The sequence below is a fragment of the Octopus bimaculoides genome, chromosome 9 (assembly GCF_001194135.2).
Source record: "Octopus bimaculoides isolate UCB-OBI-ISO-001 chromosome 9, ASM119413v2, whole genome shotgun sequence".
Lineage (NCBI taxonomy): Eukaryota > Metazoa > Mollusca > Cephalopoda > Octopoda > Octopodidae > Octopus > Octopus bimaculoides.
The window spans coordinates 81,041,487-81,062,890 of record NC_068989.1 but is presented as its reverse complement, the minus strand read 5'-3'; the positions used below and the strand labels follow the sequence as shown (position 1 = coordinate 81,062,890).

The following is a 21,404-nucleotide window of genomic DNA, read 5'->3' as shown; positions in this document are numbered from 1 at the left end:
ATTTCTTCAGATTCCTGTTTTTGATATAGGAGATTAGAATTTTGCCTCAAAAACGTGTTTTCAAAATTTCAATTTCCTCTTTCCCCACCCCAATATTTTAATTTTTAACTTTTTTTCGAAATTAAAAAAATTTTTTTTTTTAAAGAAACACTCATTCCCCTTTCCCAACCTCCACCCTTCACCTTCCCACTTTAAAAAAGCTAAAAACTCCGAATGTTTCACTTTTAGCGTAGAATTCTGGTGTAGAAACATCAGACGAAAGTGAAACATTCGGAGTTTTTAACTTTTTGAAAGCGGGGAGGTGATGAGTGGGAGAAGTGGGGAAAGGAGCATTGAGCATTTCTATTAGAAAAATTAAAATTAATTTTTTAAAAATCCTCAGATTCGAATCTCTGTATTTTTCTACGTGGATTAATTTAAAAAATTCTAAAAAAGTTAAAAATTAAGAAATTGGGGTGGGAAGGGAGAAAGATAAACAGAGATCTGTAGAAATTTCGGAAAAAAAGTCGAAAATGGGTGGTGTGCACGCGCTTTACCTTCGCCTGACTAACTCCCTCCCCAATATTTCAGGCTTTGTGCATATAATAAAAAGGTCAATTATTATAATTTGGAGGAGAAAGGCAACGAGCTGGCAGAATTGTTAACACATTGGACAACATGTTTAGCAGCATTTTGTCCGTCTTTACGCTCTAAATTTAAATTTCGCTGAGGTCAATTTTGCTTTTCATCCTTGCTGGGTCAATGAAAAATAATTTACAGTTGAGCAATGGAGTCGATGTGATCAATTAGCACACTTCCTCTAAAATTTCAGGCTTTGTGCCTACAGAAGAAAAAAAATTATTATTTGGAATAGACATTGAATCAAATTCACTCTCAGTAATTGGGGAACACTTATTTTAATCGATACCGAAAAGGACAAAATGTGAAACTGCCGACAGCAAAATTTGAATGAGACTATAATGAAACAAGACGAACCGGAAGTGACCTCTGACATACCGGGTAATTACGTCACGTGACGCTGTCATTTCATTCCTCTTATTCTTTTCCAGTGAAAACGAGCGCGATGGCCCTTTATAGGAAATGGTATGTATAATATATATACATATAGTAGCCTTCGATTTACAACTATATAACAATAATAATATTGTAGTAATACTGGGAAATATTAAACGTTGATCATACCGCCTGTTTGTGAAACAAAGAACACCACATAAAGCAGCACTTGAAATATGCTGGAGGTTGTTTTTTGTTTCTGTAGCGTTGACTCATCATAAATGTTAATATATTTTGTTATGAGGAGTAGTGGAAAATCAGAATCGTTTTATATGAATAATAAATCCTGCTTTGTGGTAATTTAAATTGCATACCACAGCATTTTGATTTCGAATTCCTTGATTTTCATTTTATCCTCCCGGAGTCGATAAAATTAATAATACTGGTTGAGTATTGATGTCGACCTATTCCGACTTATACCCACCCCTTTAACATCCTTGGTGTCTCTATGAAATCAATTATATCTTGTTATGATATAGTTTTTTTCCCTTCTGCTCATACCAGGAAATATTGTTATTAAATAAGAAAATGATATATTTCCAGTTATCCTTTCATATCAATATAAAAAAAAACATTAAAAAAAAAAAAATTATCATTATACACAGTTAACTTCAAACCATATTCTCGTCTTGCTAATATTCTCAACGTTTGTGAGAAAACATTTTTTTATACAAGTCCTACATGTGAGCAGGCATTATAATAGTAGACTTACATCTATTATAATTCCTATTCACATGTAGGATGCTTTATATAAGGATATTAAATCGATCCACTTATTTGACTGGTACTACCAATTGTATAATTTATTTTTCATTCTGAGGACGAAATTAATTTGCCTCCAACCTGCTGCCAATTTTTTTTTTATTGAATAAAAATTATGTTAATTATATACATATATAACACCAACGAATTTAATTATTACAAAACACACACATAATATTTATATATAACATGGATGTAGTATATACACACACTGTATATATAGTATATGACATCAACGAACCAAGTATATACTCATTGAAATAATTTAACCCCTCCCCTTAACAAAATTGCATTGCTTTTTTTTTTACAGCATATGTGTGTATTTTGTCAATTTCTCAGGAAAATCGTCTTCCTGTTAAGGCACCTCAATCTTTTCTTTTTTTCTGTTTGTTAATATATAATTGCATTGTTCAAGACATTAGTATGTGATTGGGATGTAATGTGGCTGTTATTTCTAGCTGGCCTTGTATCATCAGTCCCATTGATAAATCAGCAACAACATTGTTCAGTGTCCATTTTCTTTTTAAAGACGTTAAGGTTAATTTGAGGCAGAGTTGGCTACTGTTTTTTTTTACCTGGCCCAACGATGTCTTAGCAGCAGTTCGTCTCTCCATTTTAAAGTTTAATTGCTGCAGTTTTAAATTAAATGCAACATAACTAATACACATTGTATGATCGTGAAGTAAAAGCATATATAGATGTATCCTGTATGTGTGTGTGTATATATATATATATATATATATATATATATATATAATATTAGGGACAAAATCCAAAATTACATGTAAAAACTCAATTAAAATCAATTTATAAAAAATTAAAATTAAATTGAGCTTTACAGAGTAAAATATATGTGACTGGATTTTCATCGATGAGTTCATGAACCTTGGTTCTTTTCCCTAATACTATATATATATATATATATATATACACACACACACACACACACACAAAGTTGAAGAGAAATAGAAATAAAATGCTCAAATTGCATTAAACTATCTTCCTTTTATATAAAACCTATTTATAATAGAACGGGAACTTCTACGTTTTGAGGGGTTTTCTTTTGCTGCAACCATATCAGTCAATATTGTGACAGTCGTGAAAAATTAACGGTAGTTATTACATCACTGTAGATTTTTTGGTCAGGGTTGATGTTTTCTGTTATATATTTCTAGTTATAATCTCTTCGCTAATTTATTCAGTGGTGCAATGTGTGTGTATATTGTATGTATTATATATGTTTTTTTGTCGGTCTTTTTTTTTTGAAAGGTGGCCATTTTGATGTCTTAGCTTTTCTAAATTCCTTTTAATCTCCTCTTTCTTCTGATTCCCCTTTGTTTTTATTATTGCGAACTAGAGAAGGATTAAACCGTGGGCTTTATTTCATCGTTGTACACACACATAGATGTATTGTATGCGTATATTCCACACAAACCTTTCATTTATTGTCTGAAACGTTTTAGCTAGTCTAAGTTAATTTATTCATTTCTCTTCTACATATTGAGTTCGCTATTTTTTTGAAAACAATCACGAGTTTTACCTAACTACTGAAACAATCTTTATCTATGTAACATAGTTGATGTTTATATAATATACCCTCCCTATTTTATGACTCCAAATTGGTATTTTTTTTTATCAGAATCATTGTTAAAATACAATATATTTTAAAAAGTAGTGTGATGTCATCTTTTTCAAGCTTTCTGAGGAAATGTTTGAAGATAGCTGCTAGTTACAAAAAATTAAAAGTGTTTTCATTTTTACTCCTTTATTTCTAACTTCATTGTTATGCCTTTTTCAATGTTTTATTATGTTCCGTCTTTAATCTATTATATTTTAAATGTTAAAGATAAAATGATGTATTGTGCAAGATGACTGTCTGGTATTCTTGGGTTTTCAATGATCTCGTTCTTCAACTTTTTGTACTGTTGATTTTTGTCCTTTTTAAAAAAAAATTGAGTTAGCTTCTGAAGCCACTAATTGATCCAAGTCTAATTGAAAATGTTACCCTTATTTTACCCCTGCCACCATTCAGAAATCCTATCTCATGAAAACTCCCAGTTCTGAAAAGTTAGCCCTCTCACAAATCACAGCAACCCCATAGAGTTGGTACTTAACTGGTTGAAATAAACCGAAGTACATGAGAATAAAAACATCTCATGGCAAGGTCATGTCTCAGTGCATGTAATTTTCCCAGAAAATCCCAGTGTTTCATGGCTTTTTGGTGAACTTGAGACAGCAAAGCACCTGTGCTCCAGGCATTATCTTATTCACTTAGAAATTATCTTCTATGTTCCAGGAACGATATGGATACAAACATATTAGGTACTCAAGTACACCTAGATTTTGGTTCTGTTACCAGAATGTTCTGCTGATGGTGTTTTTGTACCTTTTCCAACTAACGTATAAAGGTGGAAGTTTAGCTATGGTTGTTAGAACAGTTGGATAGATTGCCTTGTGGTAGTCCTAGATATCCTTTAAAATAATGGGATGGTTACAATTGGAATGCTTTTGATCAGAGGTTTGCTAACTCGGGGCAAATTAACTAATTAATCCTTTCTACTAGAGGCACAAGATCTGAAATTTTTGGGGAAGGTGACAGTTGATTACATCAACCCTAGTGCTTGACTAGTACTTATTTCATCGACCCTAAAAGGATAAGTCAACCTGGGCGGAATTTGAACTCAGGATGTAAAAGGTAGATGAAATGCTGCTAAGCATTTTGCACAGTGTGCTAATGATTCTGCCAAGACTAAATAATAGCAAAAGTATACATTAGACAAAGACATTTCCCAGTTGCTGGTCTCCTTTATTAGCTCTTGCTAGTGTTTAGTCATTAATGGGCACCTTCTAGTATTTTCATTCAAATCTACTCTTTCCAAGATTTAAAATGTAATTTTCTAACAAATCCTGCATTGAGGAGCAAATCACCAGTAGATTCATTATCATTTTTAACGTCCCTTTTTCCATGTTAGTATGGGCTGGACAGGTTAACAGGAACTGATGAGCCATTGAGCTCCAGTGTCAGCCCTTCCTAATCCTAACCACTTTACAAAGTGTACCCACACTGGTGAGGTTACCAAGTACTTGCAAGGCAAGACCCCCATCTCTCAGCTGAATGAGATATAATTTTGAGGGTTGTGAAATTATGACAGTGATAGGAGCAGATATGCTAGAAAGTAATATGATGTCACGATAGAAGGACTAAAATAAAGAAAAGAAATGGACTACCCATAGCTCTGATGGACACTCACATATTTAAAAATTATTGAGTTCATTGCTAAACTTTTTCCTAATAGTCAATGCACTAAAATTATCTCTACAATGATGCATTAGAGTTTACACTAAGTCACTTCTCCAACTATTGTCCATAATAATGTTTTAAATGAATCTTTGCCATTAGAGTATATGTCATTTTTATGTCCCATTTTCCCATGCTTGCATGTGTTGGATAGGTCTTCCACATCACTTGGTACAGTCCATTATCATCTTTTTCATGAAGTTTAGAATTCTGAAGCTTTCGCCACTATCTACATCTTCCTTGATTTTTATCTTTCAAAGGTTCTTTCCAGTTGGATTGGGTGGTACTTCTTCACTCAACCGTCATCCTTCTCGGGCATATATTAAAATATCATCAATCATCATTTTAACATCCTCTTTTCCATGTTTGCATGGGTTGGACGAAATTTATTGAGGTAGATTTTTCTATGGCTGGATGCCCTTCATATCACCAACCTTCATCTATTTTCAAGCAAGGGAAAATTTCCCCATGGCTAGACATATTTTCCCAGAAGATTCGGAATGAATGACACTGCATTTACAACTACTACATGATGTCAAGGCAAAAAGACACAAATATACATACATATATATTATTTGTTTTTATGTTACAATAAAAACAATTGTACTTTAAACTGAAGGATTTCTCAGTCCTTTTGGTAGAGTACAAGTTTATTATTCTTTAACAAGAATAGTACAGGCCAGAGAAACAAAACTTAGAAAAGCCAAATGAAATCTGAAAATGTTTTATTGTACATGGAAGAATCAACATATAGTAAAATTATATATACACAAGTTATTACTGCCTATAAGAGACTACTCAATGTGTTCACCAATTGAATACGGTTTTTATAGTAAAATGTTCAGACAATTTGATCCATTCTTCCTTCAAAACCTACTTGAGGTTTTCAGTGCTAGGATGAGAAGCTCTATTGGTAGACTGCTCTAAATTACCCCAAATAGAATAGTCCAGCGAATTCAAATCTGGCTGGTGGAGGGCCAAAAATCAGCTAAATTTTTGTACTTTCTTCGCTGTATGAGCAGGTACTTAATCCTGAGTCCACACATAATTAAGTTCAGGGTAATTAGTCTTAAGGCAAGTCAGGACATGATATCTTAACACTTTGTAATAGACATCAGCACCGATTCTCTCACCAGGTTTGAAAAAAATGATGGGGCATTTTTTTTTTTTTTTTTTTGCCATCTGATGCCACAACTCCCAAAACTATAATCTGAGCAGGATGCACATTGGACTGAACCCAAAACCATTCAGTTCTGAGATGAACATCTTAACCAGACAGCTAAGACATCATATAACTGTTAAATAAAATGTATTTAGATTAGTGTGTAAAGATAAGCTGTTGCTGATGAAACTAATAATCATTGTTTAAATTTAATCTATGGGTGTGAAAAATCAGAAATAAAATATTCCAACCGTAGTCCGTTTTGTGACACATTGGTTATTAAGCACTGATTTAGATAAGATCTGCAATGAAAGAAAAACCAGTGTATTGTAGTATCTAAATTATGTGATGACTGACACTTTTGAGGATTTTTTTGTTACCAGTTACAGGTGTGATTGAGCAGAGTTTTAATATTCATTAATCAAACACTTAATAATTCACAGATATCAACTAGCAGTGTCATCACCACCACCGTTCTCATTGTTTTACATTACGTTTCCATGCTGGCATGGGTTGGACAAGGTTGTTAGGTCCAAGTTCAAGATGAGTTAAATGATATTAGTTGCCAGTTTGCCCGAGAAATAAAAGATGCATGGAAAAGTATGATAATTAAAGAGATAGTAGTGTTTATAATTACAGAAGATTTCAAATGAAGGAAGTTTGATAATGAAGTAGAACCAATATAAGGAAGTTGAAGCTAAGAGAAAACTGTCAATTATAGAAACTGCTGATGAAATGGAAGCAATTTTCCCACCCTTGGTAGCATATGAAATGACATTCTCATCTTTATTATCACTTAACATCTACTTTCTATTCAGATGAATCTTTGTGATAGCACATCTCCTGATCGTCACCAGCATTGCCATATGTCTGCTTTTCCATACTGACATGGATTGGACAGGTTTTCTGAAGCAGTTATTAATGGCTAAATGCCTTTTCTGTCTCCAATTCTTTTAGTTGCCTCTTATGACATGTAGGGACATGGTGTACCTATCCTGAATCCGGGATACACTTGGTAATGCAACTACATATCTCTTGATCATCTTTATTTTTGTCATCTTCTGAGTGTGACCTAATTTTCTATGGTGTCATCTATTTTGGTTTTGCTCCAGGGATCTACGTATTCATTTAATAGCTATCATCTATTTGTGTTGCATATAGGTGTGACTGTGGATGTAGAGTTTGCTTTGTGAATTTGTACATTGTGTAGTAATTGGGTAAGTGTCTTGTACTATAACCTCTGGTCGACCAATGGGTAGAATTGGTAGGCAAAAACTCTATGGGAGTTCATTTTGTTTGTGGGTGTATGTATCTGTGTGAATGTTTACATGTTGTGGCCTTGTTTGAAGCCATTTAAGGAAAAATGATGACATTGTGTTGGCATTCCCTGCTAACAAATTAATTTGTAACTCATTGCTTTTGAATATAAGTGTAATAAAAAGTCCTTTATTTGAAAATGTGAAGGGTCAGTGATACAAAGAATGACCACTATAAAATACTGCCTCAGTATTAAGTATTCATCCAAACCATGCTAGCATTGGAAAAAGAGACTTAAAATGAACAAATGAATTCCTTTCAGTGCAGTTCTTTTTTTTTTTTTTTACGTACTCTGAGTAATTCTTCTGTTATACAGTAATTTCTTTAACTCGCTTAAGTCTGTATCATTGTCATCTTCTATAGTTACTAAGTCTCCTGATTTCATTTTGCCTTGTTTCATTGATGTGCAACACCACACTTGTGACACATAGTCAACTTTTCCTTTTGAGCGACAGTTTGTTGCCAATAAAATCAAGAACATACTCTGTACTTGCTATATAATATTGTTTATAGTTTTGCTCACATCCCTAATTACATCAACAGATGTCACTACTTCCCCACCAGTAAACCCTCAGAGAAGTCTTGTGTCTATAATCACAGTTTGCATTATCACTTTCACCAGTGCTTGTTTGCAGTGTATTTAAAGCTTTGATTTTTTATCCTTTGTAAACCTATTTATCACATCATTGATATATGCTGTTGTTTAACATTAGGCTAGTCTTAATTGAGCAGACCTATGATCAAAATCATTCTGGTTTTGACTTTTATTGTCTGTAGTTTTGGGGGATTTTTTTTACAATGATAGAGTATAGTTTAAGGACATTTTGGCTGCTATTTCTTAGACTTTCAGTGACCACTTAAAAGCATGCCTATTGGTTTGATAGACAACATAGTTCGTATATGAAATCTTATTATGGCAAATCATTTATCTTGGTCATAGCTCGATGCCATTGATATAAAACATAATCTCATTTCTCTCATCCCATTTGGTTCCTTTTATTATATTTACAACCTTAGAAGTTGATTTTAATTCTTTTATTCCAATGACTATCAGTAAATATTGTTTTCTCTGCATTTTATGTATCTTACTACCACCTCATAAGCCCAATTTTGAAATTAAAAAAAGCGTTTTAGATGTAGATGTTTTTCATTCTTCTCATTTGTAGTATTGTCAGTGAACAATTTTTGAAAGAAGCTGCTGAACAAACTGCAAGTTTAAATACTCGAATATCTCTTGAGAGAAAAATGAGACAACCTTTTCTGGATTCCCAGACAGGTGTGGCTCAAAATCACACTACTCTGTGGCAGCAGTACATAAACAGATGCCCTGGTAAGCTATATTTTAAGCCATTTTTCTATATTTTAACTGTTAGTGTTTTTCTTGAATATTTTATGCTACTTTCCAGTATTGTTTAATTTTAAAAATAACTATTAAAATTTTCTTGAGGTAGTATTTAATTGAATATTGAAAAAAGTAAAATAGTTCTCTAGGTCATTGTTTCAACATTCTTGCTGGATTTACAAAAGCTCCTCTTTCGCATTTTTTAATAACTCTGAACAAAACATTTCCTTTTAATGCTAATTTTTTTGCTTAATAATTAAAGGTGAAAATCAAGGACAACTGTATTCTTATCCTGCCAGAAGATGGAAGAAAAGAAAGCGGGCATTTTTCCCCACTGAAGTGAGGATGGCCCGAGCTGGTGATATAGAAACTGGAGAAGCAGGTATGGAGTCAATATTTACTTCATTTCATTCACAATGCCTAAGACTTAGATTAATTTTACAGCTGGATGCTTCTCTTATTTCCTTCTCTTCATCTGCTTTTTCAAATCTTCTCATACTTCACATCTAACTCTCTTTTTCCCTTTCTCTGCAAATTAATAGGTATGTCTTTAATTTCTAGTTCCTAATGGCCTTCAAATTTTCTATTACCTTTTTATATATATATATGTTTGTTTCCTCTATGTCAAATTTGGATATTAATAATTTTGTAGCTCATTTCTTTCAAATTTTATTTTGTTCCAAAAATCTATAAAATATATCAAATTTACTACTACAAAAGAAAGATGCAACTTGTGGATGACATTAATTGGTTGATTGCTTGACAAAGCCGATAATCATTTCATGTCTTCAAGCTCAAATCTGGTCAGAGTTGTCTCTTGATGATAAACCTACTACACATTCATGTAATTTTCCAAGATGACTCTTTTATTTGCTTAAAATAACATAACCTACATCATCTCTTTGCTTTAAATTACAGAACTTATACCAGCTCATTTCCTTTAAGCAATAATTGTGTAAAATAGAAACTAACCATTTACTATTTTAAAATATTTTACTCAGCTCATGCAGGTGTAACAAATAGTCGATGGCTTGTCTTTTCATAGTTGAAAATATCCAGGTATGGATAATTAGCATATTGACCTCAACAAAAAGAGGTACTAAATATTTTAAGACAGTTATAGTAGATTGGTTTCCTGTCTCAGCAAATTCATAAGGAGATTGGTATTGGTGCTATAACACTGATCCTAATCCATTCATGAGCTAATTCCCCCCACCAACCTTGTTAAATACGTACTTTATTTTACAATAGTGAACACTACCTTAGTGTATAAGGTGGACTGTCTACATTAGGGAGACAGGAAATAGCCAACACAAGCAATAATAGTTTGGCATCCTCTATGGTGGCCAGCTGGCAGAATCGTTAGCAACTGGGTGGAATGCTTAACAGCATTTCATCCATCTTCATGTTCTGAGTTCAAATTCCGCCAAGGCCGACTTAGCCATTCATCCTTTTGGGGGTTGATAAAATTAGTACTGGGGTTGATACAATTGAGTACTGGGGTTCATGTAATCAACTTACCCCCTCACCTGAGATTGCTAGCCTTTGGCTTCCTCTCAAATGAATATATTATTGATTGTTAATTTTTCTTTATTCTTTCAATTTATATTCCATTATTTTTGTATTCTACTACCTTCTAATCACTTTAAAAATAAATTTTATCCTGGTTTCCTAAATGTCATCCAACGAAGAATTTTGTAATATTGTTTTACATTAATATTTAAATACCCTACCTGATAATTTATTCTGTTGTATTTTTTGTTCCATTCTGGATTTAAAGCTTTAGCATTCAGATTACTGTCAAATATAATACTTATTTATTCACATTCAATCATCATCATTAAGGCCATTTTGTATTAATTATGCATTATCTCGTAGCTTTAAGATTTCGATGATGTGATTGTTTATCTTTAGAAATACATTGTAGGATAGTTGTGAGAGGCCAGATCTGGCAGTTTTGAATGCAAAACTACTAGAATATTTGAGCCAGACATGGCTGGTTTAAATGCTGAAGGGTTAAAAGTTACTTCTGTATCTTCCACATGTGATGTGTTTAGTTTTTGGACAATTCTCTTGTGTAGTTCTTTTGGAATGTTTTACCTGATTTTTAATTGTGTAAACTTTGTATTATATTTTGTTTAGCTTGAAATATTTCTTCATGTCATATTATAAATATATACTTTCTTTAATTGGCTTTAAGTCATTTATTGTCAAGTTTTACAATACTATTCAGTTGTAAATTTACAACTTACCCATATGTTCGAGATAATAGTTTAGTTCCTGCATTCAGTTCTGAATCTTTGTTACTAGGGTACAAGTCCTGGTGGTGCCTTCCTGTTTCTCAGTCATTGGGTAAGTTCCTTTAGCTCTGACAACACATATGTACACACACACACACACATAGCACAACCACACACACACACTGATAAGGATATATTAAACTTTAGTTTTAGCTTTAGAATGTAAAGATATATTAAAACTTCGTAAAATAAAAATTTATTATCCTTGCTACCATCATTACTTCTATATCAAATATTTTAATAAAACTCATTTAAATTATAATCAGTGCATTTAATAAAATCTTGAATTTTCAGCTCCAAACTACTTTACTATGAATATGGTAACATTATCACTATCGCTTTAGCATTTTCTACAGCCACTAAAATATCTCAAATTACTAAATTGCTTTTTAGATTTCATTGCTAATATTCTTCGCAGTATTCTGTAACTTAATATAAACTTCTAATGTTAATATTTCTAATTACCAATAAACCCTACATTATAATTATTTTATTAATTTATATTATAAATTTTTTGAATGACACAGCATTGTTGGTTTCCAGTGAGTTGAATACAGGTTCATAGCATTTTTAAAATTTATTTGTAAGTAAGAAGGGTGTGTCTGCATCTCAGTCAGATAAAATACCATATGGTATTTTTGTTTGAATATACTAGCTTATCAGTTATTTTGCTGATACATATCAACAAAAGATATACATATATGACAGGCATTCACATAGTGTCTGTCCACAAGATTTCACTCAAAAAGTATTAGATACCATGAGGCTATAGTAAAATACATGTCCAAGGTACTGTAGAGTGGGATAGAACTGGAACCACATGTTTAAAGGTGTGACTTAATTACAAAGCCATTAGCAATTTGTAAGGAAACAAAGTTCAATAACTGTATTTTTAGGAATCTATAAGCTTGATACTTGTTTAATTCCAATATAGATTGCAAATGTGAAATTAATATTGTAGCCTGATGTGATAAACAAAATGTGTTTTATCATGTAATTTCTTTTGACTTAAATGAAACTGAATTTATTACATATGACTTTAATTACATAGGCATTCTAATGAAGAAAAATTACAAAAATCATTTCTTACATTTTATCATCCATCTACATTGATTTTAGAGACTTTCATTTAATTTTAACAACCAAAAACCTTAGAATTAATCCAGTTATATAACATGATTGGAGAAAATGTTTATATCTTGAAAGCATTCAATAAAACTATGAATGGGTTGCTGTCTCAGGCTACCCAATATAAATATTGTGCTACTTAGACTAAAGAATACACTAATAAATTATTGTATTCTGACTGTAGAGTTCCTTTAAATTAATTTACTTTTAAATTTTGTCTTTCATAAAACTTTTGAGAAATTATTGCAGTGATATAAAATTTTATACAGGTTTTACGTTAACAAATAATACTCCTATAGTGAATAATTAAAGAAATGGCTTTCTTCGATGCCATTGGACTTTGTGCTAAAATACATGGATATTTCATCAAATTCTTAAATTTTGTAATTTGAAATTAATAATTGTGGTCACATACTAAAATGTTTGTTACAATTAAATACTGCTATTGTTTTTAAGGTGTCTCACAAAAATAGAAATATTACATTATTCAGTTATTTATATTACATTTATTTATTTCAGTTTTTGGCTGTAATGATATTAAATTTCGTTTCCAGACATGCATCAAATTAGTGCCATTGAAAACCCAGCTATTCGACGTGGAGATGATGATGATCGCGAAGATTTAAAGAGTGAAAACAGTAAGGATAAATGGTATGAAGAAGTGGAAAATATTAGTGAGCCGCCTGATGTTGGAGAAGGTGTGGATTATCATTCAGACATAAGTGATTATGAAGAGATTATACGGAAGAAAAAGAAAAAAGTGTGTATAGATATTTAACTTATTAATAATTAGTGATAATAACCATATAAATTGTTTGTTTTTATCACCTTTCTCCATGCTAAAATGGCTTTGATGGTTCTGCAAAAAGGAATGTCTGTGTGAATTATTGGTACATTTGTTTAAAACACTTGCAAACTTTCATAGTGGTAACTTGCTGAAAAAAGTTTAAGCAGTATTTTAGTAATATTTTTATTTGTATTTGCGTGGAGCTTCCACACAGTATAAATAGCAAGGTTTCCAAGACAGGAGTTTTGAAAAAATTTTTTTTTCATGTGAAGAACTGATATTGCAGTTGCCATTGTAGCATATTTGTAGGTTCAAATCTTAGTGCAATCTCAAAATACATTCTATTCTACATGAGATTAAATAAATTGTTTCAAAACTTTTTTTCTTGATAAATTACAGCATCTTGTTTTGTATAAAACAATCATGTGGATGTGACAACATACATTCTGTAAGATAATTTCACTTAGAGAGAATACCGACAATTAACAATCCTTTTTTTTCCCCCTCTCTTTAGTCTGCTAGATAAGTAATATTAGCATTTCTTCTATATGTATTTGCTGACAATGCAATGATTGTTTGTTTTTTTTTTCACTTTTTTTTTTTGTCAGGGAGGCGGGCGAGGCAGAAGGAAAGTTGACAAAGAATCTACACCAATTGATGACAAAGACAAGCCATACTGTTGCGAAGGTAATGGTTTATATTCTTATTCTTTTCCTTCTTTTTTTTTTTTTCTCTTACCCTCTTGTATTTGACTTTCTAAGATCTAAGTTTATTTACAAACCATAGTTGGTGTTATTCAGGAAGAATCTGACATCTTCAGTTACTCATCATCATTTTAATGTATGTTTTTCCTTGCTGGCATGGGTTGGATGATTCAGCAGGTGTTGGCAAGTCGGAACTGCGCCAAGCTCCATTGTCTGCTTTAGCATGGTTTGTATGGTTGAATGCCGTTGCTACTACCAGCTACTTTAGAGAGTGGGTGAGTTTTTACATGCTACTGGTACTGATAAGGTTATCAAGTAACTTACAAGACAAGGCCCCTCAACTGAGGTTGGTGGGGGGAGTATGTTGAGAGAGGTGGCTTTATGCTAGGTGATGAGAGGTTAAACAATGGTGGGGATAGGAACAGGTGTCTTGCAGTCAGGGAGATACATGACTACCCCAGTTAGAAGAGAACTGCAGTGAAGATTTGTCAGGGCATACCCTCAACTTACAGGAAGGTGAATAAAGAGAAGTAGTATAGGTTGATAGGTAAGTTTATGGAGGTGTGAGAGGTGAATAGGAGATGAATAGAGAGAGATGCAGTTAGTAGTGAATACGGGTGGAGGCAGCATGTGGCAGCAAGGATGATGTGAAGTGAATTGGGGTAGTATGTGAGAGAGATGAACATTGCTAAGACCAAAGTCAGAAGTAAAAGGTAAAGACCCCCATCAATCATGAATGGTCATGGGATTGCTCCTAGAAAGTTCCCCTCCAAGGCATAAATCCAGGCAGGGTTGTTTATGAAAGACCAGTAGTCACCTACACATATCAGCCTTCTGTTTCACACCACTGGTGTTATCCAAGGGAAAGGCAAAGGCGGATACAGCCTGGCACCAATGATGCCACAACTCATTTCTACAGTTGAGTGAACTGGAGCAACGTGAAATGAACTGTCTTGTTCAAAAACACAACACACAACCTGGTCTAGGAATCGAACTTATTATCTCATGATTTTAAGCCCAACACTCTAACCACTGAGCCATGCTTCACAAAGTCAGAAGTATTACTGACAAAATGAAGGGTGCACTGGGGAAAAGAACACCAAGTAACAGGCAAGGTAAGACAAAGTCCCATTGACTGGGGGAGGAGGGGGTAGCATTGCGATAAACAATATAACAGTCCCATTTCTTAGAAAAGACCAGTAAATTGAGCCACAACAAAATACCAGATATATACATGCACGCACACACATAAACAAGCATGAATTGGCACCTTGCACAAGTGTTTTCTTCTCTAGCTCAGGGCCTACCAAAGCCTTGTAATTAGATTTGGTTGACAGAAACTGAAAGAAACCCACCATATGTATGTATCCATGCATGCATGTAGGTAGATAAGTATGTGTGTGTGTGTGTACACACACACATAAAAGATAAAAATCCTTCCTGAGTCATATACACTCATAGGGCTGGTTTCCATAGTGCATATATTCCCCACTGGATGGGACACTGATCTATTGCAGCATTACTCATTTTTACCAGCCAGGTGGACTAGAGCAACATGAAAAGAAGTATTTTGCTCAAGAACACAATGCTTTGCCTGGTCTAGGAATTGAAGTCGCAATTTTATAATCATAGTCTGAAACCCTAACCAGTAAGCTATGAGCCTCCACATATACACATATAATCTGTATATTGGCACCACCTTTTGAGCATGATTGTTACCAGTGTCGCCTTCCTGGCACTTGTGCCGCAACTTCGCGTTCCTGGCACTTGTACCGGTGTCACGTGAAAAGTCATTCGAGTGAGATCATTGCCAGTGCTGCTTGGACTGGCTCTTGTGCAGGTGGCACGTAAAATACACCATTTTAAGCGTGGCTGTTGCCAGTACCGCCTGACTGGCCTTCGTGTCAGTGGCACGTAAAAGCACCCACTACACTCTTGGAGTGGTTGTTATTAGGAAGGGCATCCAGCTGTAGAAACTGCCAAATCAGATTTGAGCCTGGTGTAGCCATCTGGTTCACCAGTCCTCAATCAAACCGTCCAACCCATGCTAGCATGGAAAGCAGACGTTAAACGATGATGATGATGATATCAGTGGCATGCAGTGACTTCTGAGGTTGGTCATGCAATAAATACTTGGCGCACATGGCAGAGACGTACTCCCATACACACACACTTAAAGCAATTTTTTTTTTTTCATGGAAACCCATATTTTCGGCTATGGAAATTCCAATTCTGAAATAAAAAAATTGATGAAAATCACAACTTCAAAATTTCAATTCCCACAGTAAAATGAGGTATACTGTGACAAAGTTGTAAAAAAGTGTTTGTTGGAGATTTGGCTGTTATTTTTGCTCTCATATTTTTTTGTAAGTTTCAAGTTTCATTTTGTAGAAAAAAACACTTGCAGTTGTAACAAAACAAAGCAAGAAAATAAACACTTTAATTTCACTTTGTCACAGTATACCTCATTTTACTGCAATCCCATAATTCTTAGTTAGTCAGCTTAAATGTTGCTGTGACTTAGGAATATCTCTTTCACTCAGTCATAAGTTTTGAAATTATGAACATTAACCATCCTCTCTGACTAGCATGTCTCAACTGCACGCTGCATATATATATATATATATATATATATACACACACACACACACACACACACACATTATGTAGATGATAATATTTTTAACTGAAACATTATAACCATGTCTGATTGTTCAAGTGCTTCAATTCTATCTGTGTACAGATATTTACTCAATTGTTTAAATTTATCAATGGTTTCTCCCATTGTTTTGATGTGCCATTTTCTATCATTAATAAAACTGCTTGCATATATGATGGCGTGGGTATACTGATGCTTAATAGTGCTCAGGTGCACTGCAACTCATCAAAGGTGCATGTACAGTACATAGAATTATGTACAAAGGTCAGGAAAGTGAACAGTATGAGTCATGATATTCATATGTGCATGTATATGGAGGGGGGAATATCAGGTGTAGTGTTGGCGAACTTCAGGAAGCAAGGTTTTAAAGGATGCAATGTCTCAGCAACTAACAACTGATGCAGGTAGTTTGTTCTATGCTTCAGCAACTGTGAGTGAAAAAATGTTTCCAAAAGTCATAGGAGCTGTGCTGTTTTCTGATGTAGGTATGCCCATGTGTATTAAGACACATGGAGCTCAAAAAGGTGTTCAAGGTGGTTGTTGGTGTGATGGTTAATAATTTTATGGGTGTTTACTAAGTCAGTTGCCAGATGCTGGAGCTTCACTGTATCTATGCCCAGGGAAGCAAGGCATTCAGAGTATGGTAGATGCCTGATGGAGGGTATTTGCTTGGTTGTACATCTCTGAACAGTTTCCAGGAGGTCAACGTCCTGAGCAAGATAAGGGTTCTAGATTGGTGATGTAAATTCCAAGTGTGGTCACACCATAGCCATATACAGCTTTAAATAGATAGCTGGAGTTCCCAAAGGCCTAGCAGGAATGGTTTATTTAGCTATATTTTATGGTATTAGGTACTTGAATTATATACTTATAACAATGTCTATCAAGGGGTATATATTCAGAAGACCTGGAACCTTTTTTCCATCAGCTATATGAATTGAAGTATGTCGACAAGCAAAATACTTGCTCTGGTAGATAGTTAAGATCTATGATTTAGAAGCCCAAGTTCTCATTTATTTGGCCTCAATTTTGTCTAAGTTAAAAAATATTTCATTAAGATGTCTCAGAACCAGTAATGAATTGAGTGAGAGCTTATATCTGTTCAATCTTGACTTTGATGAAGACACAAGTTCAGGATTGCATGCCACAGCAGATTTGATACCAGTGCTGGTGCCACATAAAAAGCAACTAGTACACTCTGTGGAGTTGTTTGTCTTAGGAAGGGCATCCAGCTGTAGAAACTGTGCCAGAACAGACAATGGAGCCTGGTACAGCCCCTGGCCATACCAGTTCCAATCAAGCTGTCCAGTCCATGCCAGCATGGAAAACAGATGTTAAATAATGATGATGAAATCTGTTGAATTGCATAAAAACTTTACAATGTTAAAGTGTGGGACTTGAGCCTAAAGGTTACCATGGTGAGGACTAATGTATTAACATGTAACATGAATATCAGGAAATTGTCTTTACTTATTATGATTAGTGTAAAGAAATAAGACTTTTTTTTTATTTGTTGGACCTAGAAGAAGTAGGTGAGTCAGTATCTGTGGCTTCTGGAGGCCCCCCATGACTGGTGAATTGATATCATTAACGTTCCTCTTGAACCTTTGTAAATTGACACTTGCAAGAAAGATGTGAGTAGGGAGGTAATTCCAGAGGTCTGAAGTTCTAGGAACAGTGATTAGTGTGAAGCCTGGTGGTGGATGGTGGACATGGGAACAATAAAGTGATGAGAGGAAGAGAGGCAAGTGTGACAGAAATACTTGAGTGGAAGTGGCATGAAGCCAGCCAGCTCCAAAAAGGAGAGGCCATTATAGTAACAGTAGAAAAAGCAGAAAGAGGAGATAACATACCTGTGGGTCATAGGCTGGTGCTTGTCTGTAAATTTATACCAGTCATATAAGTGGCTCTTATCTGGAAGTGGTTGGACTTCTACATGTGCAGCAGCAGCAGCAGCACTGTCCCAGGCATGGGAGCAACACTTGATTGTAGCTTCACTTGATCCTTGTGGAGTGTCAATAATTATTGTGTGTATCTTCTAGCTGTGGACAGAAGGGCCGGTTCTTGATATGCTTTTGCCAGGAGAGATCCTCAGTGGTAGTGAGTCCAACAATAAATTAAGAAAATGTCAAATTTGTCTGTATCAGACTGAGATGAAACAAAAAAAAATATCTAGATTAAACAATGTCACTGAAGTATCTGGTATCAGGAGTATCTTTTGAATTAAAGACTAGACTTCTTGGATACATTGCTGGAAATAGATATGTTCTGTTGTTAATTGATAGAAGTGGGTGTGTTATTCAGAAAGCAATTACTTTGGCTGTCAGTTGTAGTATTTCTCTATTTATGCAAACCATGAGGTATTTGTAAGAAGTGTGAAACTAATGCAGTGAAGCATGTCACTGAAAGCAGATTTGTCATGATTGAAGAATAACTTGAATATAGGTGATAGCATAGCTGAGTCGTTAAGGAGCTTGCCTTATAACCATGTGGTTTTAGGGTCCAGCCCCACTGCATGACACTTTTGGTGTGTATTTGCCCCTGTAGCTCTGGGCCAGCCAATGCCTTTCATGTGAATTTGGTTGATAGAAACTCAGTAGAAGCTTGTCATTTATGTGTGTGTGTTTGTGTTTATCCTCTCACTGCTTGACAACCGGTATTGGTTTGTTTACTCCCTTGTGACTTAGCATTTTGGTAAAAGAGACCAGTAGAATAAGTTGCAAACTTTCAAATAAGTACTTGGATCGATTTGTTCAACTAAGCCCTTCAAAGTTGTGCCCCAACATAGTCAGAGTTCCAATGACTTAAACAAGTAAAGATAGTTTGTTGGTTGTACAGTATTGAGAACGTAGAAGGGTAATTGAGTAGTAAAAGTAGCCAATCATTGAAGATATTGATTATTGTATATGAAAGAGATCAGTACTGATGTTTAAACATTATCATCATCATCATATGTCCGTTTTCCATGCTGGTATGGGTTGGATGGTTTGGCTAGAGCCGACAAGCTGGAAAGCTGCACCAGGTTCCAGTCGTGTGTTTTGACTCAATTTCTTTGATTGGATGCCAGCCATTTTACAGGGTGTACTTGGTGCTTTTTACGTGACACTGGCACAAGTGCTTTTTACATGGCACAAATAGTTGTAGAATATCTTATGATCAGAGTGAAAGGTTATGGTAGAGGTTGACTAAAGATGTCTTAGGCACAAGGGTGTAATTAGTTCAGATACAAGAATATAGTTCAGAAGTGAGCTGAAAATGGATCAATACATGAAGGCACATGGCTCAGTGGTTAGAGTATCAGGCTTACAACCATGAGGTAGTGAGGTCAAATCTAGACTAGGCTGTGTGTCGTGTACTTGAGCAAGATACTTTATTTCACGTTGCTCCAGTTCACTCAGCTGTAGAAATGAGTTGTTACGTCACTGGTGCCAAGTTGTATCAGCCTTTGCCTTTCCCTTGGATAACATTGGTGGTGTGGAGAGGGGAGGCTGGTATGCATGGGTGACTGCTGGTCTTCCATAAACAACCTTGCCCAGACTTGTGCCTCAGAGGGTAACTTTCTTGGTGCAATCCCATTGTCATTCATGACTGAAGGGGCTCTTTTTATACAAGGAAAGATTGCAGACTTAACTAAGCCATCCCTGCGTAAGAAAATGATAGTTGCAGAAGTAGTGACTTGAAATAAGTAAAGTCATATTTACTTTACTTTACTTAAGCCCTTCACTCCCTATGGAGCATAAACAAACCATCAATGGCCTTTTTCCACTGTTCTCAACTCTGGGTTGTCTCTTCTCCCAGGTCTTGTCGGACTTTGAATTACGATTGATGCTTCTATAACTTTGCTTTTTTTTTTCTAGGTAGGAATGTTGGCCCCTATGTAAACCTATTTTTACCTCTGGGAAGAAGTGGTTCATACTAGTGTGGCTTCTACCCTTTGATTTGTTCACCCAGGATCCCATACCAGGAGCTTGTGCTCCCTGGCAGAGCTCTCAGGATCATTGAGGCACTCAGGCCATCACACCATAACAAAGGTCCTTTGTGTTGGAAGTGAAATCATGCTTATGGAATAATTAAGTTCCAGAGAAAATTAGGTCTATATGTCCACTTAATGTACATGTATTATAGTCTTTCTCTTCCTTACAAGTGTTCAGAGTGTTACAATTTTACATGTAACAGTTGTAAAATTGCATGTGTTGCTTGCACTGATGTTTTAAGTTGTATTCTAATTATCATTTCAGCGTGTGGGGCTCGATACAAAACAAGACCTGGACTTGCATATCATTATACACATTTTCATAATGGGATGTTGGATGCTGATGAAAGCTGTGCCCCATCTCCTCCTGCTCACAAACCACCAGGTTGGTTTCTTGACTTCTTTATCTCTAGAAGCATTTTATAATTTTTCTATTTTCTTTGCTCATTGTTATTATTTCAAAAATACTAACATAATGACAGTGATGAACATAAATTTCTTTTTAATGCTTTGCTATCAAGTATGTAATTTAAAAACGTTTTTGTGCATCTCTTTATTTATGTAGATGAAAATTGCATTCAAGTATGTGTGTCTCTTTCTCTCTGTCTGTCTTTCTCTTGGATATATATATATATATATATATATAAATATATATATATATATATATATACAGATAGATATATATATAGATATATATATATGTGTGTGTGTGTGTATATATATATATGTATATATATATATATATATATACATATATATACATATATGTATATGTATATATATATATGTATATATATATATGTATATATATATGTATATATATATGTATATATGTATATATATATGTATATATATATATATGTATGTATATATATATGTATGTATATATATATATGTATATATGTATATATGTATATAT

General features: G+C 34.3%; 1 protein-coding gene across 6 annotated transcripts in view; it reads left to right on the top strand.

Moving 5' to 3' along the window:
* Window positions 1–697: 697 nt before the first annotated feature.
* The window catches only part of LOC106867266 (zinc finger protein ubi-d4), a 62,205-nt gene continuing 41,498 nt past the window's right edge, over window positions 698–21,404 (top strand). For 2 of the 6 annotated variants that reach the window (XM_014912086.2, XM_014912088.2), the window contains exons 1-7: window positions 944–1,083; window positions 8,759–8,922; window positions 9,197–9,316; window positions 11,245–11,286; window positions 12,917–13,122; window positions 13,758–13,836; window positions 20,751–20,870. In XM_014912086.2, the coding sequence (XP_014767572.1) occupies window positions 1,064–1,083; window positions 8,759–8,922; window positions 9,197–9,316; window positions 11,245–11,286; window positions 12,917–13,122; window positions 13,758–13,836; window positions 20,751–20,870 (751 nt within the window). In that variant the 5' untranslated portion in view covers window positions 944–1,063. Of the gene's footprint in view, window positions 1,084–2,859; window positions 2,928–8,758; window positions 8,923–9,196; window positions 9,317–11,244; window positions 11,287–12,916; window positions 13,123–13,757; window positions 13,837–20,750; window positions 20,871–21,404 lie in introns of those variants that run through there. The other 4 variants (XR_001409117.2, XR_008264930.1, XM_052970814.1 and 1 more) reach the window with 4 other exon arrangements.